Raw genomic sequence first — 25,724 nt, 5'->3', positions numbered from 1 at the left:
TTTCAGGAAAAGTGGAAGAACAGCACGCGAGTGCGCACTTCCGGGTCGACAGGCTGCGCGTAGCCTGCGTCGTTTTCAATTGGCTGCTAGGAGTCATGTGCTGCTAGCGGTACATTCAAGTGCTGTTGGGTTTTTCATCACCTGGTTACACCTGCGCAAGTTGCCCATCATCCACGATGAGGTGTACGCCCAGCAGACCTCCCTGTATAATTACTATGGATCAGAGAACACCCTGGTCCTGCCGTAAGTCCTCTCTGCAAAATTAATTCACAAGTATTGTCACTCTGAAAGATATCTGTATATTTTCTTCATTATAATGTTCAATTGGTTATTCTAAAAATGTTAATTATTGCAAGATGCAAGTTTGTTCACTTTGTCTCGAATCGCTTTATTATTGAGGCCTGAAGTCTGAAAAACGTTATAATTACTGTGTAGTGCGCAAGGTGATTTTGTTTGTCATTTAAAGAGGATGCAAATTTTCATACAGTCTCAGATGCTTCTGCATCTGCACTGTGATATGGAGCTGATCAATCTATTAGCATGCCAACTGAGCTTAACTTATGAACATCATTCATTAGCTTCACTTTCGTAAACTTGATTTATCAAATATGTTAGTTTCTTTTTTTATTCAATTTGTGTGTCAAACTTCTAGTCAGAGGCAAGTCCAACAGAGTGAAAAAAAAATCATGCTCGTGTTTGATTAAAATATTGAGTCAGCACTGCATGTTTCCTCAAATGAGATTTTTTTTTTAAAAAAAATGGTTCTTAGGAAAGTGAGGTTATTTCTGAATAAAGGGAAGGGTACATTTTAAACTGCTTAGTCCAAGGAAATATTGGCCTGTTTGGAAGTTCATGCAAAAACGCCAACATGTGGCTTCTGATTAAATTTAAAGAATGTGATGCCATGCAAGTCTATGGGGTCAAAAGTCAACTTTGTCCTCGAGACATGGGGCCACTTGCAGGTTCATCGGGATCCCTCAGCTCTTGAAATAAAGTTCATAACCATAATGTTGTTTGTCCCTCTGCCCCACAGTCCTCGCACCAAAAGCAAACGCATTTGTGCAGAGCCTGTGCAAGTTGCCCATCATCCACGATGAGGTGTACGCCCAGCAGACCTCTCTGTATAACTACTATGGATCAGAGAACACCCTGGTCCTGCTGTAAGTCCTCTCTGCAAAATTAATTCACAAGTATTGTCACTCTGAAAGATATCTGTATATTTTCTTCATTATAATGTTCAATTGGTTATTCCAAAAATGTTAATTATTGCAAGATGCAAGTTTGTTCACTTTGTCTTGAATCGCTTTATTATTGAGGCCTGAAGTCTGAAAAACGTTATAATTACTGTGTAGTGCGCAAGGTGATTTTGTTTGTCATTTAAAGAGGATGCAAATTTTCATACAGTCTCAGATGCTTCTGCATCTGCACTGTGATATGGAGCTGATCAATCTATTAGCATGCCAACTGAGCTTAACTTATGAACATCATTCATTAGCTTCACTTTCGTAAACTTGATTTATCAAATATGTTAGTTTCTTTTTTTATTCAATTTGTGTGTCAAACTTCCAGTCAGAGGCAAGTCCAACAGAGTGAAAAAAAAAATCATGCTCGTGTTTGATTAAAATATTGAGTCAGCACTGCATGTTTCCTCAAATGTGATTTTTTAAAAAAAAAAAAAAAATGGTTCTTAGGAAAGTGAGGTTATTTCTGAATAAAGGGAAGGGTACATTTTAAACTGCTTAGTCCAAGGAAATATTGGCCTGTTTGGAAGTTCATGCAAAAACGCCAACATGTGGCTTCTGATTAAATTTAAAGAATGTGATGCCATGCAAGTCTATGGGGTCAAAAGTCAACTTTGTCCTCGAGACATGGGACCACTTGCAGGTTCATCGGGATCCCTCAGCTCTTGAAATAAAGTTCATAACCATAATGTTGTTTGTCCCTCTGCCCCACAGTCCTCGCACCAAAAGCAAACGCATTTGTGCAGAGCCTGCGCAAGTTGCCCATCATCCACGATGAGGTGTACGCCCAGCAGACCTCCCTGTACAAGTACTATGGATCAGAGAACACCCTGGTCCTGCCGTAAGTCCTCTCTGCAAAATTAATTCACAAGTATTGTCACTCTGAAAGATATCTGTATATTTTCTTCATTATAATGTTCAATTGGTTATTCTAAAAATGTTAATTATTGCAAGATGCAAGTTTGTTCACTTTGTCTCGAATCGCTTTATTATTGAGGCCTGAAGTCTGAAAAACGTTATAATTACTGTGTAGTGCGCAAGGTGATTTTGTTTGTCATTTAAAGAGGATGCAAATTTTCATACAGTCTCAGATGCTTCTGCATCTGCACTGTGATATGGAGCTGATCAATCTATTAGCATGCCAACTGAGCTTAACTTATGAACATCATTCATTAGCTTCACTTTCGTAAACTTGATTTATCAAATATGTTAGTTTCTTTTTTTATTCAATTTGTGTGTCAAACTTCTAGTCAGAGGCAAGTCCAACAGAGTGAAAAAAAAATCATGCTCGTGTTTGATTAAAATATTGAGTCAGCACTGCATGTTTCCTCAAATGAGATTTTTTTTTTTAAAAAAATGGTTCTTAGGAAAGTGAGGTTATTTCTGAATAAAGGGAAGGGTACATTTTAAACTGCTTAGTCCAAGGAAATATTGGCCTGTTTGGAAGTTCATGCAAAAACGCCAACATGTGGCTTCTGATTAAATTTAAAGAATGTGATGCCATGCAAGTCTATGGGGTCAAAAGTCAACTTTGTCCTCGAGACATGGGGCCACTTGCAGGTTCATCGGGATCCCTCAGCTCTTGAAATAAAGTTCATAACCATAATGTTGTTTGTCCCTCTGCCCCACAGTCCTCGCACCAAAAGCAAACGCATTTGTGCAGAGCCTGTGCAAGTTGCCCATCATCCACGATGAGGTGTACGCCCAGCAGACCTCTCTGTATAACTACTATGGATCAGAGAACACCCTGGTCCTGCTGTAAGTCCTCTCTGCAAAATTAATTCACAAGTATTGTCACTCTGAAAGATATCTGTATATTTTCTTCATTATAATGTTCAATTGGTTATTCCAAAAATGTTAATTATTGCAAGATGCAAGTTTGTTCACTTGGTCTTGAATCGCTTTATTATTGAGGCCTGAAGTCTGAAAAACGTTATAATTACTGTGTAGTGCGCAAGGTGATTTTGTTTGTCATTTAAAGAGGATGCAAATTTTCATACAGTCTCAGATGCTTCTGCATCTGCACTGTGATATGGAGCTGATCAATCTATTAGCATGCCAACTGAGCTTAACTTATGAACATCATTCATTAGCTTCACTTTCGTAAACTTGATTTATCAAATATGTTAGTTTCTTTTTTTATTCAATTTGTGTGTCAAACTTCCAGTCAGAGGCAAGTCCAACAGAGTGAAAAAAAAAATCATGCTCGTGTTTGATTAAAATATTGAGTCAGCACTGCATGTTTCCTCAAATGTGATTTTTTTTTAAAAAAAAAAATGGTTCTTAGGAAAGTGAGGTTATTTCTGAATAAAGGGAAGGGTACATTTTAAACTGCTTAGTCCAAGGAAATATTGGCCTGTTTGGAAGTTCATGCAAAAACGCCAACATGTGGCTTCTGATTAAATTTAAAGAATGTGATGCCATGCAAGTCTATGGGGTCAAAAGTCAACTTTGTCCTCGAGACATGGGACCACTTGCAGGTTCATCGGGATCCCTCAGCTCTTGAAATAAAGTTCATAACCATAATGTTGTTTGTCCCTCTGCCCCACAGTCCTCGCACCAAAAGCAAACGCATTTGTGCAGAGCCTGCGCAAGTTGCCCATCATCCACGATGAGGTGTACGCCCAGCAGACCTCCCTGTACAAGTACTATGGATCAGAGAACACCCTGGTCCTGCCGTAAGTCCTCTCTGCAAAATTAATTCACAAGTATTGTCACTCTGAAAGATATCTGCATATTTTCTTCATTATAATGTTCAATTGGTTATTACAAAAATGTTAATTATTGCAAGATGCAAGTTTGTTCACTTTGTCTTGAATCGCTTTATTATTGAGGCCTGAAGTCTGAAAAACGTTATAATTACTGTGTAGTTGTTTGTCATTTAAAGAGGATGCAAATTTTCATACAGTCTCAGATGCTTCTGCATCTGCACTGTGATATGGAGCTGATCAATCTATTAGCATTGAAACTGAGGCCTTTGCAGTTTATACATGAGATGTCAGTGCGTTTCTGAGCTATTACCATAGCACTTTAAAATATCATTAGCAAAAGAAATGTACTAGTTAATAATAATATGAGTTCATTTTTTTAGTTTGAGATCAAAAAGAAGATTTGAGACAGTTCATCTTGTAAAAAAATATCTTATTTTGCATTGAAAAGTGCATTTTTTCTTAAGGTAAATAGATGCACTTCAAATAATAGTGACGTCTTCCACCCAAGAACGTGTAAAGCATATTTACTCCATTACTATCACACAAAGAGAGAAAAAAACACACACTCCTCTCCACTGGGTTGTATTTGTGATGACTGTTTTGTTGCCTTAACAGGATGTTCGACCACCAAGACTGACCTGTTTCATGGGTGCTGTAGCTTTGCCGCCACTGCGTGTGTTTGCCTGCCTGTGTGTTGAGTTTGTCATTGTGTCCGAAACCGAACGCTGGAGCACATGAAATGACAATTTTAGTCTTAGCTAATGCCGTTAAACCATTTCTGAAGAAAAGGGAAGGGTACATTTTTAACTGCTTAGACAAAGGAAGTATTGGCCTGTTTGGAAGTTCAAGCAAAAACGGCCACACCCCCTGGACGTGACGTCACTTGGCGCGCCTCACGGGCGAAATGAGAGGAATGAGAGCGCGTCAGGTGGTATCCTAAGCAACATAAAAGCAATATAAACCATCCGAGATCATGTTTCCGTCCGCGTCTGTCTACATCCCCGAGACCGAACCGAAGCAGTCCGTCTGAATCTACGAGCAGGATTAGCTGTGTTTCTTCCAAAACACGATTCGATTTTCCACTTCGCCTTCAACATGTCGGACCTAACGTCTCTCGCCCGGGCTCTGTCGCAGCCGCAGATGGACCTGAGCGACGCGGCTAGCGACGCTTTCCCTGCGCGGGTCTCCTTGCAGCCGTCCCGCAGGAGAAAGTTGTCGAGCTGCACCTCGCTCGAGAGCGTGGAGCAGCAGCTGGCGTCGCCCTCCGCCTCCGAGGCTCGGGTGCTGGTCATCAACACCGGGGGCACCATCGGAATGACGCTGCATGATAACGGTAATAAAACGATTATTGTAATAAAACAAATGTCTGAATACACCGTGGGCGATTAGCCGGCTAGTGTGTGTGTGTGTGTGTGTGTGTGTGTCTCTGTGTGTGTGTGTGTGTGTGTGTGTGTGTGTCTCTGTGTGTGTGTCTCTGTGTGTGTGTGTCTCAACACGTGCGCAAGCCTCAGTGATGATGAAATAAGGAGGCACATGTTGCCAGTGAGAGTCGACTAGATAGATAGATAGATAGATAGATAGATAGATAGATACTTTATTGATCTCCAGGAGAAGTGTGAAAGGAGGATGCCCCTTCACTTTTGTCGACTCATTGGAGTTTTGACGACGGTACTGACCAACTTTAAGTCCCACCACCCAAAGTTATTGAGGGACACTCACTGAGGGCCGTTTCTAAAGAGCTTGGGGGCGCCACTTGGGTGGGGGGGATTCACACGCAACAGGGGGCGCCAAGCTTAACAGTCACGATTCAATTGCACACAAATCGTGCATCATGGTCTACTAAGGGAATGGAACATATTGTAATGATCTGCCAGACAATATGTAACACCAACGCGAGTAGTGTGTCGAGCTGGGTGGTTATTCTAAAGCAGGGATGCCAACTCAAATACACAATATGCCTAAATGTAAAACTTGAATGAAGTCTCTGACCAACATTGATAGTAATTGAAAAAAAATTGGGAAATTTGGAAATGTACAGATCAGATCAGAACGTTCCACGGGTGAGTGTTCCCAAACAGGTTTAGCTTTGGCACAGTCTGTAAACTGTTATGGAATCGATTGTGGTGCTGCAGTGGCGCCACCAAGTCTCTCAATGAATAACTAGACGTTTATGTGAGGGATCAGCCATCACCGGCTGCACGTGGTGAGGAAAATTACATTCAAAGTTCTGCTTCAGGCACAAATAAGATTTTTCAGAGCACCACCCAATGTTTGACTTTCCACATTCATATACACTTTCCAAATTAAATGCACATCTTTATAACACATTTGGAGCTGGAAGCTGAAAGCAGAAGGGGCTACTCATTGGTTTCGAAGTTACTTATTGCTTGCAGTAACCAAACCGCTAACGTTCCTGAGGTTTGAGCTGTCTCCCCATAGAGTCCAGATATCAGTGCTCAACTATGTGTTTTTCTCATGAGGCCATAAGGTTGAATGTCCACTTGATTACTCACCAAACCAGGAACTGATACTGGTTTGTCCTCGTCAGCTCCCCTCTCTGATTTTGCTGTCTTTTCTTTTTTCTTTTCTTTTTCATAGCTCTCCAGTTGTACTATACTTTGTAATACTTTGGTTCAGTTTAAAAACTAAGCACACTGAGCTCCAAATTGTGGAAATTTTTTTGCCTATGGTGCAGTTCTATTGAACAGACACTAGAGTTCAGTATAAGACTATGGTGTCACATCCTGTAACGCCATGCAAGTCTATGGGGTCAAAAGTCAACTTTGTCCTCGAGACATGGGACCACTTGCAGGTTCATCGGGATCCCTTAGCTCTTGAAATAAAGTTCATAACCATAATGTTGTTTGTCCCTCTGCCCCACAGTCCTCGCACCAAAAGCAAACGCATTTGTGCAGAGCCTGCGCAAGTTGCCCATCATCCACGATGAGGTGTACGCCCAGCAGACCTCCCTGTACAAGTACTATGGATCAGAGAACACCCTGGTCCTGCCGTAAGTCCTCTCTGCAAAATTAATTCACAAGTATTGTCACTCTGAAAGATATCTGTATATTTTCTTCATTGTAATGTTTAATTGGTTATTCCAAAAATGTTAATTATTGCAAGATGCAAGTTTGTTCACTTTGTCTTGAATCGCTTTATTATTGAGGCCTGAAGTCTGAAAAACGTTATAATTACTGTGTAGTGCGCAAGGTGATTTTGTTTGTCATTTAAAGAGGATGCAAATTTTCATACAGTCTCAGATGCTTCTGCATCTGCACTGTGATATGGAGCTGATCAATCTATTAGCATTGAAACTGAGGCCTTTGCAGTTTATACATGAGATGTCAGTGCGTTTCTGAGCTATTACCATAGCACTTTAAAATATCATTAGCAAAAGAAATGTACTAGTTAATAATAATATGAGTTCATTTTTTTAGTTTGAGATCAAAAAGAAGGTTTGAGACAGTTCATCTTGTAAAAAAATATCTTATTTTGCATTGAAAAGTGCAATTTTTCTTAAGGTAAATAGATGCACTTCAAATAATAGTGACGTCTTCCACCCAAGAACGTGTAAAGCATATTTACTCCATTACTATCACACAAAGAGAGAAAAAACACACACTCCTCTCCACTGGGTTGTATTTGTGATGACCGTTTTGTTGCCTTAACAGGATGCCGACCACCAAGACTGACCTTCTGTTTCATGGGTGCTGTAGCTTTGCCGCCACTGCGTGTGTTTGCCTGCCTGTGTGTTGAGTTTGTCATTGCGTCCGAAACCGAACGCAGGAGCGCTCGCATGACAGGAAATGTTCGCCGCCGCCGTGGCCTCTGACGGGCGGACGATGCAGCGACGGGCACGGGAGCAGGTCTCTGTCTGAGGACGCTCCTGTCGCCTCTGGCGCGCCCCTCCCTGCCTTAATGTCACCTCTGTCACCGGCCAATAAGCCGCTTACAAATGTGGGGAGAGCGCAGCGGACCAGCTGAGCTGACCCGCCGCTTCCCGGAGATTTAATTGCCGTCCAGCCTGGTGGGAGAGAGACGCCATGGTGGCCGACCGCCTCCATTGTGCATTTGATCCACAACGTCTGGAGTTGTGTGCTGCGGTACGGCGAGACAGCGGCCCTCGCCGGGCCTCCCAGCTCATCAGCAGTCCGCAGGGTCTTCCTTGTCGGCGGGTGGGAGGGTGGGAAGAAGAGTGCCCCTATTCACTCATTTCCATGTCCCCTTTTATATTGATCGCCGCTGTGAAGGTCGACTGAGCAAGTAGGGTGGTGAGCGAAGATAGGAAATCTATGCGTCAGATGGTGGGACTTTTTTTCTTTTTTTCTTTTGAAGATCTCGAGGTTTCATCGTCTTTACCCTCTGAATAGTTTCATGAGTACCAGGACATCAAGTTCCTTGCAAAATATGCAAAATGTTTCATAACAGCAATATGTATCTCCTCCCCAGGGAGGAGAAAAGGCAGTCATTTACTTCTTTTGCTGGTTGAAAAAGTATCCTCTTAACTATGTAGTTGTTAAAATTGGCCCCTAGTGATGTCACAAAGGTGTGACCAAAGGTTTGTGACCGCCTTGTTTTCATGCCCTGACAAAACATGGAAGGCTGTACAAATCTAAGATAAGCTAAACGTGAGTGTTTTGAAGATGCTGCAAAATATAGGGCTAAATTTGCCGTTCAGCATAAATATCATGCAGTCCTGCTCCACCGGCAGCCTAGGATGAAAAATAAATGGCAGACTAATAATCCTTTCGAGCAATTTTAAACGTTTAACACAACCTTCATATATACTTTGTGAAGAAAAAAAAAATACATATACAAGCAAGTTCTCAACAAATCCGCTCAAGGCTGTGAGTTGAAGCGTGATTCATGCTCCGCTAATATGCAGCAGAGATGCGCACAGCCTATGTTAACAGATGAAATTAGTTTATTGATTTATTGAAAAGCTTTATTCATGTGATGTGGAGACGCAGAACCGCGGGGCTCACTCGCACGGAGCCCGCCAGCCTTCCTCGAATCATCAGCGGTCACGCACACGCACACACTTCTAGACTCATTATACTTAAGCTACGAGGCATCTTAGCTTGGTTATGCTAATGTGTAGCTTCGCTGCACCTTAGGGGCCCGCTGCCAGATAGATGAATAATTGGCGGCTTGAATAGTGCTTTTTTTCCCTCCTTCTTGTGGCACTTTAAGATTAGCGGCAACATATGCTGGAGGATCATGTGTGACTTAGGGCCAGACCCCCTGGACGGTGGGGCCTGGCCTCGGACCCTCGTCCCCCTGCTGTTCCATTCAGCTGTCTCTGTGTTGCAGGTTCGCTTTATGATAAGGAAGGTGGCGGGGGAGGGGTCACACACTTTTTTTTTAAGGAGGCGATCGAAAATAAAATGTGTTCACGTCGGTTCAGCCTGTCCGGACTGCTTAACACACGATAAAGCTGCAGGTGGCGCTGTGAGAATCCTCAGTTTAACTCGTCTGTATGATGGCGGATAATGAATCAGCCGTCATACGCAACTCAACCTGTAACAGACGCCTGCGAGTGAAGATATTAAACACTAACTCTTCTAATCGTGTGTCTCCTTGGCGTTTGTGTGTGAACGTGCCGTGCGCTAACCAAAATTAAAAGGATTTTGAAACTAGTGTTTGTGCACACGACAAGTCGGTCCTTGACACGTGTTCCCATAAAGAGCCCTGACTGAATGATCTTCTTCTCCAGAATGACCAAAGACAACAAGAGAATCATCTACACTGTCTTGGAGTACAACCCTCTCCTGGACTCCTCCAACATGACCACAGACGACTGGGGCAGGATTGGGAAGGACATTGAGGTACCAAAACTTCACTTGTACCCTCTTCCTTGCTATTGTCCCCGTCCATATGTCTCTCGCTAAGGCTGTAAACAGAAGGTTAAATACGCTGTTTATGTTAGAATGAACTGTGCCAGGCTCCTTAGTTTCTATTCTTAAAAGGTTAAAGGGATATTTTAATATTTCCATTGCCTAAATTAAACAGCAGCCTTTTTGTGTCCTCAGAAAAACTACGAGAACTACGACGGATTTGTGATTCTTCACGGCACGGACACGATGGCGTACACGGCCTCCGCCCTCTCCTTCATGTGTGAAAACCTGGGCAAGCCAATCATCCTCACCGGCTCGCAGGTAAACAACAACAACAACAACAACAGCAATGCACAATTCCGCAAATGAAAAAGCACAAGACGAGGCACATCGCTTAAGTGCGGGGTTTCCTTCAGAGGCGTGCTTTGTCTTCAGGTGCCCATCTACGAAATGAGAAACGACGGCAGAGACAACCTGCTGGGGGCGCTGCTGATCGCCGGCCAGTTTGTCATCCCCGAGGTGAGGCACCGGCGACGGGTCGCGCATGCTGATCACCGGGGTGATGTCAGCCTGCGAGAGAGAAATGTTACCGGAGTCCCCCGGGGGAAGGAAAGCGAGGACAGGAATAGTTTAGTTACACGTAGAGCCGCCTGTCACCACTTTATACACTTCTGCAGCTTTATGCCCGGATAAAACATGGTGAAATAAATGCTGGGAAAAGGAATTCTGTTCGTTACTCAATGTCTCTTTGTTTGTTTATAGATGGATTCAATTCATTTCTGAATTACAGTGCATCGCAGTGAGTGAGAGAATACGCTTGCCTTTTTTGCACGTATGTGCACTTTAAATGTATATCATTGAGTCAGTAAGATTAAGGACTACCCAGTCTAAGAGTTAAGACCATGGATGTGTTACACAAACTGGATACCCAAGTGGCAATATGGCCAATTTTTCCCAATGGTCATTCAAGGTACTGCATCAAAAAAATGGATTGACTCTGAGGAAGAGACGCCAGAGCATTTTAACTGATCAACTGCAAAAATGAAACTTCTAAATGTTTATTCTCTTTTTGGAGTTATTTTGTCTCAATCACACGTGTCACTGTGTGCAGGTGGCCCTGTATTTCTGCAACAAACTCTACAGAGGGAACCGTGTGACCAAGGTGGACGCCAGCAGTTTCAATGCATTCACCTCACCCAACTTGGCTCCTCTAGCCATCTGTGAAGTGGATATCACAAGTACGGCCAGTTTTCAAGGCTCCCGTCACCTTCTTCTCACGTCCCCTCAAGCTTTTCATTATTTTGACGTTTTTTTTCTCGATTCTATTTTTTTTTTATTGTCAGTCAACTGGGGTACCGTCTGGAGGGCGAACACCATGTCCAAGTTCCACGTCAGTACGGAGCTGAACAGGAACGTAGGCCTGCTGCGGCTGTTCCCCGGAATCACTTCTGCTACCGTAAGAGCCGCCGTCTCTCTTATTGTGAAGAGATTGTTGCAGATCTGTTTTAGCGGGCAGAACCACAGATGTCTTTTTTATGATGGCATTCTTTTTGAAGTTGTTGGATTTATCCAAAAAACAAACAAACAATGGAAGAGACCCAGTGTGCCTGCATTGTACAGTTCAATAATTTTCGATATTTTGTCCCAGCAAGATACTTCAGACTTTCAGAAAAAATGAAAAACTCATCAGATGTAATGCCGAGAGAAACTTTAAATAGCTTCCCGAAACTCTTCAAGCAAGTCATATTTCCCTCAGCTGTGTATTAAAGATGCCATTAAGGCGCATTATATAACAGTGAGTGACGGCTCAGAGCTGTAGCTCTTCCCAACTGCTATAAAATCTAGTTAACTTTAATTAAATTGTGCCATTACCTGCCTTGTGTTGCCTTCCCCGTCGTGTAAACTGCCACCAAGGCTCGGACCGGGGGACGCCGAGGAGAGTTATGGGCCTTGACCAATCACCCGGTGAGGAGGGAGGTGTGACGGTGTAACACTCGGGCTCCGCCCCCCTCGGCGACGGCTGCCGCCGGAAGACCGACTTTAGTGTCTCAATCTGCTCCCGCCGCCCGGCCCGGCCATCAAGTCGTCCTCGCAGCATTTAACCGGCTTTATGGGCCGCTGTTTTGATTAGCCGCCGGCCCCCACCGAACGCACCGGTGTGTACGTGAGCGCCATCGGTAATCTGCACCGAACACTAACACCACCACCACCGCCACCCCGCCATCAAAACCGCTCATCACATCCAGAAATAGTGACCGAACCTGGCACTTTTACCGTCGCCTCCGTCTCTGCGCTTTTTTTACGGTAACGTCCCTCGCTCCCTGCCAAGCGGCGCCGCCGCGCTCGCTAACGCCTTCAGATTGATCGTCCTCGTTCCTGCAGTTTCCCGTCATCTGCCCGCCGGAGTGGCACGCCGCGGCTAATGGCGTCTCGCTGGGGGGTCAGCAGGGGGCGAGGGAGGTAGAGGGAGGGAGAGGGAGGCCTCCTGCTGTCAGCCAGCCAACCAGCGGCTAGAGGTACCAGTTGCATGGACGGCGCCAGATGGGCTTTTAGGGGAGTGGATGGACTCGTGCGGCGGGATGAAATACGTGTTGCCCGGGAAAAAAAATAACACGGAATACTAATTCTTCAGTGTGATTTTATACCAACCGAGTATAGAGGAATCAGGAAAAACTGACTGGAAGTAAACAAGCTTCCAATCCTCTAGTGTTCTCTCTTTCTCGCTATCCTCTATTATATATTAATAATCTATCAATACACACTAGCAGTCAAAAGTTTGGACACACCTTCTCACCTTCGCGTGCAATTTTTTTTGCGGCACCACAATCCACAATTATTTCCAACAGCCGAAATAATGCCAGCGCTCGGTGTCTCCCACATGCAGGTGAGGGCTTTCCTGCAGCCCCCCATGGAGGGCGTCGTCGTGGAGACGTACGGCAGCGGGAACGCCCCCGACAACCGTCCTGACCTGCTGGAGGAGCTGAAGAAGGCCACCGACTCCGGGGTCATCATCATCAACTGCACCCAGTGCCTCAGGGGAACCGTCTCCACCTCTTACGCCACCGGCAAGGTTTGGACGCCCAGCCGGGATCATCACAGCCCAGCTTCATGTTGCATTTTTCCTGTTTGGAGGCAGCGGGCAACGCATTGTTTCCTGTCCCTCCCCAGGTGCTGATCGACGCCGGGCTGATCTCCGGCAGAGACCTGACCCCTGAGGCCGCCCTGTCGAAGCTGTCCTACGTCCTGGCCAAGAAAGATGTGGATCTGGCAACCAAGAAGAAGGTTGGCGGCCCAGACACCCTCATTTCGCCTCAGAATTTGCAGGATTTGTTAAGGAAAAAGGAAAAAAAAAGACATTTGGGTGTTTGTGTGTGTATGTGTGTATGTGTCGTCCAGCTGATGGCTCAGAACCTGCGAGGCGAGATGAGCTGCGACTTCGTGGGCACCAAGCTGTGTCTGAGCGACAGCCGCTTCATCCAGGTCATCGCCAAATCGCTCAGCATCAGCTGCATGGAGGTGAGGGGCCAAAAGAAAATGAAAAAAAATCTAACGGCTCTCCGCGTTGCTCCGTCTCGGCATCCGAGCGCATTTTTCCTTTCAAGCCCCGCGTCTGAGTCAACACGCTGGAACTGACAGCAGGCTGGTTGTGTCTGCAGGAGCTGGCAGCCATCCGAGACGCCCTGAGCCCTCCGCTGGCATGCGCCGCCGCCAAGATAGGAGACATAAGCACGTTGGAAGCGTTGAAAGAAATGGTAGGTCTCCTCACAGTCTGCGCAGTGTGCACGGCATGAAGGGTATTTCAGAAAAAGACAAATAAATACACATAACAAACTGCAGTCGCCGTTTATTAAACTACAAGTCTGAGTGTCGGGATTATTTTCACCTTTATGTTCTGTTCCAACAGCGTCTGCATGTTTTCTGTGACGACCCCGACCCAGATTTTCCAATTGCAGTTTCACAGACTTCAGTCCTTCCGGTTCGCTTCACTGCAGCTGAGAAACGACTGTGTGTTTTGCCTGAAAGCGCGTCACTTTGAAATTGTCACAATTTCACAGCGACACAGGGACAATCCTGGCACGTGCGCCTGAAACGAGAAGCAAAACAATTTTCCTTCCACCATTAATCTGTTGTCTGTTGGTGCGATGAGCATTTTCACAGGGCCTAAACCAAAAATGTTAGTTTAGTAGCTTTTCAAATGGGCTTTTTATTCATAGATTTTTGTCTGTTTTTGAGTTGAGCCAGTCTCCACTGCTGCAGAACAAAGGGCCGAACATTTGTCTCCCCCTTGTGGCTCGTCCCTCATAGGCAACAATCTAACGACAGACAAAACAGATGCAGCAAAAGGAAAAGTTTACAGCCAAAATGATTTTCTTCCCAAAGGATTGAAATACTTTGTTGTTCCTTTTTTTGTGTTGTGACAAAATCAAACAGTGGCCTCTGTATTTTCGCAGTGATGTGTTCTTATTTTTTTTAGGACGAAAAAGCTTTGCACCTTGTGCAAAGCAGCAACAAACGTCACTATTCAACTGACAGCAGCAGGAAAAGCTGCAGGTGTTTGTCCGGGGTGTTTCCATCGATATTCCTTATTACTATTGGATGACTCAGAATTCCTTTCTGCTGACCAACCAGCAAAACTTTCAAAATCCCAGAGCCCGTTGACATTGTAGTCTTAATCTGAGTGCCTACTGCATTGTTAGCATCACAGTCAAAGTGGAGTCAGTCAGTGGAGACTAAAGGTCAGGGTTTTTTTTTCTTTAATCAGATGCACAATAAAGTGGCCCCGGCAGGTGGAATGATTTTTCGTAGAAATTGTTTGCCGACTTGAGTCATCGGCTCTGACTAGTGAGATGATAAGGAGGACTTGGAGCTCGGCACCAAAGCAGCAGCGGCTGCCGCACCCACTGAAGGCACACAGAAAGAGGAGGGAGTGGACGAGGCACAAGTCGAACAAGTCGCAGCCAGAGTGGTGACATGTGCTCTATCGGTTCGATCCGACGCTGCTTCCTGCAACGTGTCTTTTGTCTCCCGCCAGCCTTTGTTTGCACGTGCCTCGCCGTCACCCGTCCGCCCGCACTGCGTTTAAAGTCCCACGTTGAGACCATTTTCGGATGACTGTTTTTCATTCATCGCGGGGCTCTCGCGGAGCAGCCTTGTGTGATTAAGCATTCAGCAAATGCTGTAGATCTAAAATAAGTAGATCTTATTTAGCCCTCTGTTTACGGCCTCTGCCAAAATCCCCCCCAAAAAATAAAAATGGAGGCCTTGCTTGGCCTTCCACTGGTGCACATTAACAAGATGAGGTGGCCTCAGATCGTGAAAAGGGCTATCCAGCTGGAGGTGTGAATGTGTATCATAGCCCTTTGTGACATCACAAAGGGCTGTTTTCCTGAGTTGTATGCTTTAGCACACAATTAAAAGTGGAGCAAGCCAAAAAAAAAAAAAAAGAATACAAGGGTGGAGAGAAGAATAGAGACACATATTGTCTTACAGTACAGTCCAGTACAACATCGGTAAAATGACAATAAGGGACCTGGAACATGCCAGTCACTCTGCCATCATATCTCACTCCAATGGTATTTGATTCCCTTTCAAGAAGAGCTAAAAATCTGCTTCCTCGACTCTGTTGACAGATAACAGGGATGTTTATCATCCCTTGTGGTAATCGGCAAAGCACCTTCTCACAGAAATGTGGAAAAGGGATTAAGCTGTGGTGTGGCACACTCCACTGGCTCCTTTAATCCTTTCCGAGGTGGTTAGAATCTAATAAGCGGTACGAGGAATGCTGTGTTTCTTTTGTTTTCATGATGTTTTTGAAATCTCAAAAACCCCAGATAATACGTAAAGGAAAAAATAAGACTCTGACTTTTAGGCAGAGGCGGGAAAAAAAATAGTTTCACCAAAAGCAAAATATTCTCGGAGAGTGTCGCTGCGGCGATTGATCTAAGTGGTGAAAATGTGGACTGCAGAAAACCAAAGATTGAAGGTTTTATAAGCTTTGCTTCTTTTGCTTCTCTCTATTTGGTAAACTATTTTTCGGATGGATTTGATACGCGCAGCCCAATCAGCACTTTTCATTGGCACTGTTGCATCTGGCTTTAATCAGACACAAACGTTCGGGGTCACTTTTCCTGTCGCAGAGGCCTTAGAGAGGAAAACAAACAAACAAGTAAAGAAAATATGAGGCCAGACTGGAATGGCAGGCCTGGTGTGTGCTCCTCGGCCACAGGTGCATATTTGTGACTGACTTGTCTAGTTTGGACTCATCAAGACTATCTTCTCTGCCTTATCTTTCCATGTAGACACTGTAACAAGAGAACAGGACGGCTCAGTGCAGTTGACTGTGATTTAACGCGTTGTGTTTGGGAACAAAGGTGCTGACAGTATGTCTCTCCTGTTGAACCTGAGTTACAGATCAAACAGTTCAATTTTAATGTAAACCTGCCTAGAAAGGATTTGATTTATTGCTAATTGATTTAAAAGAGGGGCTAATTGTGAAGGTTCAACATGTGGTTTCAGTCAGTGGAGCGTTTTATCAGCACTTCTTCCAGATCTCCGAGCTGCTTCTTCATCATGCAGATATATGAACTGTCACAAAGAGATTAAAATGTCTCATTATCTTCCATTAAAACCTCCTACTTGAGTCCACACCCAAATAGTTTTGCTTACACTAAGGGTCCAACATGTAGCAGTTTCAATTGATTTGTTCACTCAACATGCATTAAAAATAAATGTACACAATGTTGTTTGGTAAATTAACAAAAAATACATTGCTGTTGTGTTTATTCGCTAATAATGAGCATTCATTGGATAGGTGGACCTTGAAGAAGAACCCTTTATTAATCCCACATTGAGGAAATGTTCATATTACAGCAACAGTAGAAAATAATGGAGATTATATTTGTAGACTAAGAAGGAAACAAAGAAGATATTCACATTACATTAAATAGGGGGTAACATTAATATCCATCTATCCATCCATCTATCACAGGGCAGCAACCTGTGCCTGGAGGACTACGACGGCCGAACGCCGCTGCACATCGCGGCCTGCGAGGGCCACCTGAACGTGGTGGAGTACCTCCTGAATCACGGGGCAACCGTCTACGCCAAAGATCGCTGCGGGGACACGCCCCTGTACAACGCCGTTCGCTTCAGGTGAGGCGAGCCAGCACAGCTTCCCAACACGGCTTCTCTGTGTTCAGACGGTGAAAAAAGTGTCTCTTTTGTTTAGTTCTGGGGGCGAGAAGAAAAAAAAAAATCCCTTTTTGGCCATTTAAATCCAGAGGGGGCGTTTCCCTAAGTAAACACCGTGATGAAATGAGCCGCCGTCGGTTGGCAACCCGGCTCAGTTCGGAAGAGGTTGTTAGAAGGGTGGTTACGATAGAGGAGAAAGTCTTAATAGCCCTCAGAGGCCTCGTAATAATTATACTACTAATTAGACATGTTGGTGTCTCACACTTGTTGGTGTCTCACACTTGAGATCTTTTCTTTTTTTTTTTTTCTGTCGTGAATACATCGCGCTGCTTAATCCTCGACAGCTCTATCGAAGGAAAAAGGAAAAGAAAAGAAAGCTGTCGGTCGGTGTGTATGTGGAGGCTTTTGGGGTGAGGGAGGTTGTCTCAGACTTGTGCCAAGTGGCTGTTGTCCTATTTTAACGGTTGCGGCTGCGAGTAGAGACTTGCCTCCCTCCTCCCGCCGCGATGTTGGAGGGACGCTGGTTCGGGAGCGCGCACCTGTCGTGCCACATCCCGCACCGCCCTTTTACTCTACCCTAACCCTTCCTTAAAGGCCACACGAAGATGGCCAGGGCGCCAGCCAACCTCTGTGGTGGAATTTCAGATGTCATTTAAAAAAAAAAAAAAAACAGGCACGCGATGAACAAGACAAAGACGCGCCTGCGTGTGACACCCTCGTGCCCTTATAAGGAGTGTCGGTGAGCCGAGAGGGGAAAGGGGTTAGACGACTATCAGCGGGGCGTGGCCTTCCCTGGTGAACCAGTCCGACCAACCTGCTGCCAGTTTCGCTGATTAGAGATACTGGCTGCTCCGTTCTCAGCAGGAAGTTCTCACTTCTGGCCCCCGGCCTGCTCGTATTCCTACAAACTATTAAGTGGCAAAGCAAAAAAAAAAAAAAAAAATGAATGAAGCTCCTGTCAGAAGTCAAGACGCTCGCTCGGTGCTGACTTGGTGAAAAGAGGCTTGGAGAGGGTCTGTCTTCTTCCTCTTCTCCTCCTTCCTGCTCCCGCCTCTTCAGGTCGGGCTTGCACGGGCGGTTGGTTGCAGGGGACGGCCGACGTGTCGCCACACGACACGACCGACAGCTCGCTGATATGTTTACAAAATGCGCACGATCAAATTCCCCCTCCCTCCTCCTCCTCCTCCCAAGATTTTCCACAAGTGCAGCGAACAGATTAATCATAAGTTTAATTAAATTTTTTTTTTTTTTTGGAACTCAGGCACAAGGACATCGTGCTGCTGCTGAGACAGACGGGGGCCCACTTCTCCAGAGACAAACTGGATGAGGTCGGAACGGAACTGTGCAGGTGAAGCGTCCCCGGGTTGTCGCACGCACACACACACACACACACACACACACACACACACACACACACACACGCCCGCACCGACACACACACCCACGCACGCCGCCGCAGTCATTTTTTGCGCAGCAGCCATCCAATTGTAACCCATCCTACATAGCTGACCCAGGTCCAACCAGTCGCCCCACTGTTGCACAAACGGAAGGAATGCCCCCTGACGGCATTGCTGCTCATCGGTTCTGCATCTCTGCCGTCAGGAAGGACACACTGCTGCCGTTTATCTACCCGTCACTGTAAAACGGTTAACACTTAAAGCGGTGGCTCCCATGTCTATGAAGTGGGCTTCAGTGAGAGCGCGGACTACGCCCACCTGTCCCCCCTTTGTCTGTTTTGTTTTATTTTGTTGTTGTAAAAATTTGGCTTGATTTATGATTTTTATATTGGTAAAAGCTGAACACACTGCCCATTAATACATTAATAAAAGTGTATACTCGCAGTACAATAAAAGTTTTCGTAGCCTTGGAATGGTTCTCATATCAGAATATCCATAGAGCAATGGAGCACAGGGTCTTGCTCCTAGTTAGCTGGACACTGGACCTTTAATCGTATTTTTGACCAAATGCAAACTGCTCCGTGTGTCGTGTCCTACAGCCTGGCAGCCAGCGGCGACCTGGAGGGCCTGGAAATCTGGAGCCTGGCCGGAGCGGACTTCAGCGTTCCCGGATATGACGGGCAGACGGCAGTCGAAGTGGTGCGTTCCGAAGGGTTGGGGGGGCGCTTTCCACCCGCAGAACAAAAACCATAAAGTGAAAAGCAAAAAACAAACAAACACATCAACACATTTCTGTTCCCGCTCCCGACAGGCCAAGGCTGTTGGGAAACAGGAAGTGGTGGCGTTACTGCTCCAACTGTGCAGCAGTAAATCCAAGGTAACCAGCGGGCGCTCTGGGCTCCAGCCGCTGCCTCTCTCCTCCTCTTCCTCGGTTTAATTCCCACTGCTTTCATTTGACTGACACTCCTGTGATTCCCTGTCAGTAATTGACTCTCAGTTCACCTCTTTGTTTTGTTTAATTTCAGACAGATTTGGTGAATTAAGTGGGTTTGATGAAGATGATGATGATGATGATGATGAGGTAAATGTTATGTAGTGCACACAATTTGTTTTTCTCTGTTTGTCTTTTTCCTGCGTGCTTCCAGTTTCTGTGCATTGTTCCAATGACGAATGGCATGGTCATTAGTGAAGTGATTTGTCCTTCTGTCTATCCATCTATCCACACATGCATCCATCCATCCATCCATCCATCCATCACAATCACAAAAAACACTTGTTACATCATATATTTAGTATATAATGAGCTGAAGTGTATGTACAACGTTAACGAAAACAATACATGTTTTTTGAGACATTAATCAGCCAATACGCACGAAGAGAATTTGTCTAAACTGAATGTTTTCTAAAAAAGTATTCAACCAGTTTGGATTTTATTTTTTCTATCTCTGATAATGAAGATTGGGTTAGAATGTAAGAGCAGTCAAGTAACCCACAGACTCGTGTGTTAAAAGGAAAAGCGCCCGACATGTTGGGCGACTGGGTGGATGACAAGTCTGTCAAGTTTTCCAACTTCAACACTGAAAGGGCCTCAGTGTGAGGGATGATTGCAGTGTTCAGTTACTTGTTTCACACTTGAGAGCAGCAGTCAGTCGGAAAAGAAAAGCGACTTAAAGGGTTTTAGCCGCAGTTAAAGTTAAATGCGCTGACGTCGGATAGCATTTTATCACTGACTGTCTGCCGCTCGCTGCGAGTGCTGAACCTGTGTAGCCTGCTTTACGCCAGTGCGATTGTGTGCGTCTGTGTGTGTGTGTGTCCTTATAGTCACCACTCCGAAACGTCTCACCTACTCGACGCCCCGTAACACTGACTTTTTTTTCTTCCTGTCTCCGTCCATCAGAGCAAGGGGATCGAGTTCACCGTCGTCGGCATTTGAGCCGAGTGCTGCCGTCTACCAGGTCTCCTGCTGCTTCGTGGCCGTCCTGCGGAAACTCACTTTTGAGTGACGTCAGAGTCTCTCCTGCTGAAATTTGTCAATGAGTTGATTTCTCTGAAGAAAAACACTGAAATAAAGAAAATAAAGGTCCACTATCAACATTCTGTCTGTGCCTTTTGTTGCTGCGCTGCTCCGAACAATGAAACTCACAGTGAAACCCAGCTTGTGCCCCTCCTGGACGATTAGTCATGAGTTCATTTTGAAATACTTTGAACATATTCCTTTACAAATGAGTACATATTTATCAGTTCTTGGTGGCCACTTTGCAGAGTCTGTGCTCTATCATTTCATGAGGAGTTCTCAGAACTACGTACACACTGCAGCAGCAGGCCTTTGAGCTGCTACACCAAATCTGCAGCTCATCAAACACCTAGCCGCGTGTGCTAACGCTGCTAATGTTGATAGGTCAGGCCGGTAAAGCTAAGATAGAATAATGGGACATTAAAAATCCCAATGCATCATGATACTTTTAATTGGTATTTTCTATCGGGCCTAGAGGGCGGCTGCCCTGTTGCACGTCTTTCTGGTGGAACCCAGCTCATCCGGTCGGACCAGCATGGGCCTCATTCCACCCTGAATGAAAGGCTTGTGTGAGCCTAGCCCCAGAAAGACTATATAAAGAGCTGCAAAGGTTCCAGTCAGTCAGTCAGTCAAGGGCTGGGATGACACACAGTTCTCACCGCCACAAAGGAGCACGTCTCAGGTAAGCAGCACTCACACGGTGCTTACAGCCCACTGCGGCCCTGCGTGTTTGTTTTGTGGATGTGTCTCCTTTCTCGTGTGACGCTTCTCTGTCGCTGCCGACGGTCTCTTTTTTGAAAACTAACTCGAGCTGCTGTTTTTTTGTGTCTCTTTGTGTGCGTCTGTGTGTGTCTTTCACCAGTGCGATCGACAGTTTGAAGGATGCGTTCAGCCCCCTGTGGAAGTGCGTTGGGTCTCTCTGATTAAGTGGTTCTCAACAGTTCAACAGTTCTTTGAGAAAATTGTGAAATGTTTAGGACCACTTGACCAGTCGGACAAATACAGTCAACTTGGGGAGCATACCGCCTTTGAACAGATGGACTTTCTATCTTTTTTCTTTTCTTTTTTTTTTGAAGCGAAGGACACCGGAAGGCATTCATGTTAACAATCTCAATGTGTGACTTTCTGATCTTCCCCTTCTGCGACGTCTTCCGCTTCTGTCGTGGTGCCCCCTTGTGTTAAACCATAAACCGTAAGTACAGGCCTGTAAGAGTCGTCAGCCTTCGGGGTTTTTAATTTTCTTCTGCTTGCTCACACGCATTGATTTTTTGAAACCGCCAAGCTGCTGCTGCAGTGACAGCCCGGGCTGTTGTAGCTTTACTGTTGCCTCTGTTGTGAAGTACTGATTAAAGCAAGTCAATAAAGCAGTGCTCGTGTCTACTGAGTCTGTGTGGGATACTGGGGAGGGGAAAGTTTGCAGGAGATGGAAGTTGTCCGGAATTGTGAATCTTGAAAAGGTCACGGAAAAAGTAAGTAGAGAATCTCAGAAACTTTTGGCCGTGGTGCTTGTGTTTGACATGTCTTTGTTTTCCTCTCAAGCGTTTGCTTTTGGTTTTGCTTAAGCAATGCTAAATTCATCGATTTGATTCAGCGAAGCAGAAAATAACAAAGTTTGCATCTCAATAGCCACCCAAAAAAAAAAATTACCCTGCTCCTAAACTAAAGCCATAAACTACTGATGTCTACATCAGTAAATGGCCAGTAATGTGCAATTCTGAAATCAGTCATTCTATCTAGTGGTGTGTTTTTAGATTTTATTGAATATAAAGTTAGTCAATGACTCAAATTATTACCCAGCACTTACAGAGTGCAGGACTGCTCTAATCCAGGAACTGGTCTGTTTGCCAGCTAGTCTGAAACCCTGAATGTATTCTCATTCTAGATGTGACACAATACAACAAGTCTTCACAGCTGGACTCCTATTTATGTAAATATAGCTTAAATGCTTATTAGTGACAAACAAAACATGCAATTATTGAAGTGGTTTTCTCTTATCACACAAAGACACACAAATGTATTTTTCCAAATTACATAAATCTACATAGATAGATTTTATTTTATTTTTTAAAATAGAAATACAAAAAAAATAGACGGGAAAAATATGAAAATTTTAGTTGTGACATCACCTAATTTTGATGGGAAAAGCCCGACCTCAAGACTACAAACCATCAACCGCCCTGGAAAAGAAAAGCTGGTGCGTCTCTCACCTCCCGGAGGTTGGCTACTTTGTATTGCATAAATCATTCATGAGAGCGGCTCCCACCGATTATTCCCCCTTCGCCTTCCCCTTTCAGAAGGCTCCCCTTCTCCTCTCCACTCTTTGATCTTGTCCGTGCGCCAGGAACTATCAATATTTGCTAAACGTTCCTCACAAAGCCCGGGCCGTGCTCGTGGAGAGGCTGCAGAGGTCTTCCAGACACGGCAGGAGCCTTAATGAGATGCCCAGAGCCATCCCTACCCGTGCGCGCGCGTGTGCGTGCGCAAGGACAGCAGATGTAGCAGCACACGCGGTCCCAGGGGACCCCCCTTCCACCCCCGTCTCCGGAATTTCATCAGCGGCCCTGGTGGTGGTGGTGGTGGTGGTGGTGAACTCGGGCCAGACTTCCTCCTGCAGCAGTGGAAGAGCTGCTAAATCATCTTTTACTGTGGATTCATGTCATTATCTGCTGCCGCTGACAAGCGAGCGCCTCCTTCCAATCAACAAAAAGTGTGTGTGTGTGTGTGTGTGTGTGTGTGTGTGTGTGTCTGTATATGCGCGTTTGGGTGCGTCAGAAGCTATTTTCATTTATTTTATTTGTAGGAATATTCCCTCTGCTCCACCCTTCTACTAAGTTGCTAAAGAATCATTGTAGGTCAGATTTCTAGAGGGTGAAATATGAATACAAACAAACAAACAAAAAATATGAACATGAACATTCAACAACTTTTTTTGTAAAACACACAAGCACAAGCACGTTTATTTTTTACACTGATTTTTTTTTAAGCATCATCTGTTGATCCTTCTGATTTGGCGAGACTGTTGCATTTTGGGAAGTATAATAGAGTTTTGGGTCCTTTGCCAACACAAGTCAGAGCATCTCTACCCGTGCGTCCATAATTTAATCATTTTTGTACATTTCTGTAGTTTTGGAGGCTGTCCAACAACATTGGTGGGTTTTCCTCAATTACAAAACACGCCTGAAACCAAAACCGGCAGAAGAGCAGAAGACGCTATTAAAACAGGCCCTAATTGAATGCAGGGGGGTCTGGCTGTGAATGAGAAAGACGTGCTCTTCTCTGAGTGAATTCACCATGTGTCACTGCGCAGCGGCAACATGGCGATGACATCATCATAGTCAGCCAAGTCACGATGACATAATGGCTCCTTGGAACTGCATCATGTGAATATACCTGAGGCTGCTTCTTACAGCTTAAGAGTTTTCATTTAATATGACTACTAGTTGTATATATTAAAATGAAAACTCCTGCATAGGTTTAATTGAATCATTTTGCTGTGAAAGAAGGGCGAGAACATGAAAATCAGGTTTTTAAATAGGCAATTTCTTTAACAAATCCTTCAGGGCACCAAATGTGTCGTTGCTGTATCAAGTAATCAAAAAAACTCAAAGTAATGTAGCTCCTGCGACTCAGAACAGGATAATGAAGACATTTCTGTTTGCACCTACATGAATATTAGAGGGTGTCTGTCATTAGAGGACATACAGGCCCTGGCAGCCCGCCGGCCGGGGTCGTCACTGTGCTTTACGTCCTCCTGTCGAGGTCTGTCAACGACGCATCGGCAAATGGGTTGGAGGAGAGAGAGAGGACAGGAGGGGAGGCTGAGGATGGGGGAGAGAGAGGAGTGAGTGAGGCAGAGGCAGAGGCAGAGGGGGGGCGCTCAGAGCACCGCGCACGCACAAGGTGCTCAGTCAGTCGCTCTCAGACCTGCGCAGCTCTCAGATCGCATCCTCCAAAGTGCTCCGCTGGACCTGTAACCGTCCCTCACCCTCAACCGTGCACGCCCGATGGATTGCGGTGCCGTTTCTGCATCTTCTGGGTCTCTGGGAAATCTGAGACGCAGCCGTTTTGCGCGCACGTGCGAGCGCTCACCGTGACGCGCTGGATGTCCGGATTAAAACACCTGGTGGATCCGTCCGTGCGGGAGTACGACAGGCGTGAATTAGATGGATGTACAAGCCGAGTAGCTTTGCCGAAGAGTGGATTATTCTCCAGGCTCTACCCTCACAGCCCACATGGCTTTTCCAAACTCAGCGGGCTCTTCCGGAGACGGGAAGCCCAGCCCCGGTGTCATAGACCTGGGTACGATCTTGGTCGACTCTGACATCATATTTGGATTTACAAGTCATCTGCTCAGGAGGAAAACCAAGGTGAGAATATTCCGACATAGGTGAATGGTTGTAAAAAAATATGTCTTTAGGGCATCTTTCAATTGGATGTGATGACCGCTGGTCCATTTTAGGACCTTAAAAACACTTCAGAGCGTCGCCGGAAAGCCATAGCTCTTAAATGTTATTTAAATCATGCTTTTATTCTCAGCGTGTCCTCGATGAACTTTTCGTCAGCCACCGTTCACCGGTCAGTTAAAATGCTAAAAAAAAAAAAAAAAAAACACCTTCTAAAAGTCCGAGAATGTATTATTAACAGAAATAGCGAAGCCAGATAACTTAAAATAAAAATAGATTTTGTGGCTTAAATCGTTTTTCAGGGCGTCGTTCACTTAACTGGATGGAAATCATGGAGCGTCGAAACCAACATTTAAAAAGAAAATAATGACATTAAATGATGCACGTATTTGTTCCTTTTAACACCTGCCAGACTGTCAATCTGCCACAAATTTCATTCAAAAGTAAAAAGCTGAAAACATGAGAGTGCGATTGCCTTTAAAATCTTTTTTCGGGGGCGGATGTCAGAATCCGTTCAGCTCCGAGGAAACAGGAGCCACTGTCACTTACATCACCCGCATGAAATATTTAAAGTTTACCAATTAAAAATTTAAGCAGGACCTCCTCCCTTCAAGCACGGGAGGTGACGCTGCGCAGTTTGACCGCAGGATGGCGACAGAGACCTGCAACTCGTAGTTGCGGCCTGGAGAGGAAGAAAAGAGGCAACGGTCGCTCATGTGATCTGCAAAGGAACTCAAACAGACGCTAAGAAGATGCTGTACCGCCTACTTGTCCACCCTCAACAACTTTTTTTTAATTTATTTATTTTTTTTAATTTTTTTAAATTTTTAAATTTTTAAAGTAATGTTCATTGCAAGTCCAGGCTTCTGACGTAGGTTATGATTTTGGTGAAACTCGTACTTCTTGCGAACTTCTTGGACGTGCCACTGA

At 45.0% G+C, this 25,724-nt stretch overlaps 2 protein-coding genes across 7 annotated transcripts in view; both read left to right on the top strand.

Moving 5' to 3' along the window:
- Positions 1-4,832: 4,832 nt before the first annotated feature.
- On the top strand, positions 4,833-20,469 carry aspg (asparaginase homolog (S. cerevisiae)). 4 transcript variants are annotated; one of them, XR_012926035.1, is made up of 17 exons: positions 4,833-5,285; positions 6,836-6,962; positions 7,624-7,659; positions 9,669-9,780; positions 9,985-10,110; positions 10,225-10,308; positions 10,901-11,027; positions 11,133-11,245; positions 12,674-12,859; positions 12,958-13,071; positions 13,186-13,305; positions 13,446-13,541; positions 16,778-16,941; positions 18,242-18,328; positions 18,977-19,076; positions 19,189-19,458; positions 20,275-20,469. XR_012926035.1 is itself a non-coding variant. In XM_076018145.1 (17 exons), exons 1-17 carry the CDS (start codon positions 5,048-5,050, stop codon positions 20,308-20,310), a joined length of 1,932 nt encoding a protein of 643 aa, XP_075874260.1. In that variant the 5' UTR covers positions 4,833-5,047; the 3' UTR covers positions 20,311-20,469. The 4 variants fall into 4 exon arrangements, 3 of the variants coding, with proteins under 3 accessions (XP_075874260.1, XP_075874259.1, XP_075874261.1); XM_076018145.1 differs by having other exon boundaries at positions 19,189-19,254; XM_076018144.1 differs by having other exon boundaries at positions 19,189-20,469.
- Positions 20,470-24,333: 3,864 nt separating this feature from the next.
- kif26ab (kinesin family member 26Ab) overlaps positions 24,334-25,724 on the top strand; it is a 70,133-nt gene continuing 68,742 nt past the window's right edge. For 2 of the 3 annotated variants that reach the window (XM_076018140.1, XM_076018138.1), the window contains exon 1: positions 24,335-24,758. In XM_076018140.1, the coding sequence (XP_075874255.1) occupies positions 24,624-24,758 (135 nt within the window). In that variant the 5' untranslated portion in view covers positions 24,335-24,623. Of the gene's footprint in view, positions 24,759-25,724 lie in introns of all 3 variants that reach the window. The other variant, XM_076018139.1, reaches the window with a different exon arrangement.

This window comes from Nelusetta ayraudi, unplaced genomic scaffold, assembly GCF_046127955.1.
Source record: "Nelusetta ayraudi isolate G7.1 ecotype Tasmania unplaced genomic scaffold, CSIRO-AGI_Nayr_v1 ptg000007l, whole genome shotgun sequence".
Classification (NCBI taxonomy): Eukaryota; Metazoa; Chordata; class Actinopteri; order Tetraodontiformes; family Monacanthidae; genus Nelusetta; species Nelusetta ayraudi.
Note: the sequence above shows the minus strand (reverse complement) of the source record. Positions and strands in the feature narration are given on the sequence as shown.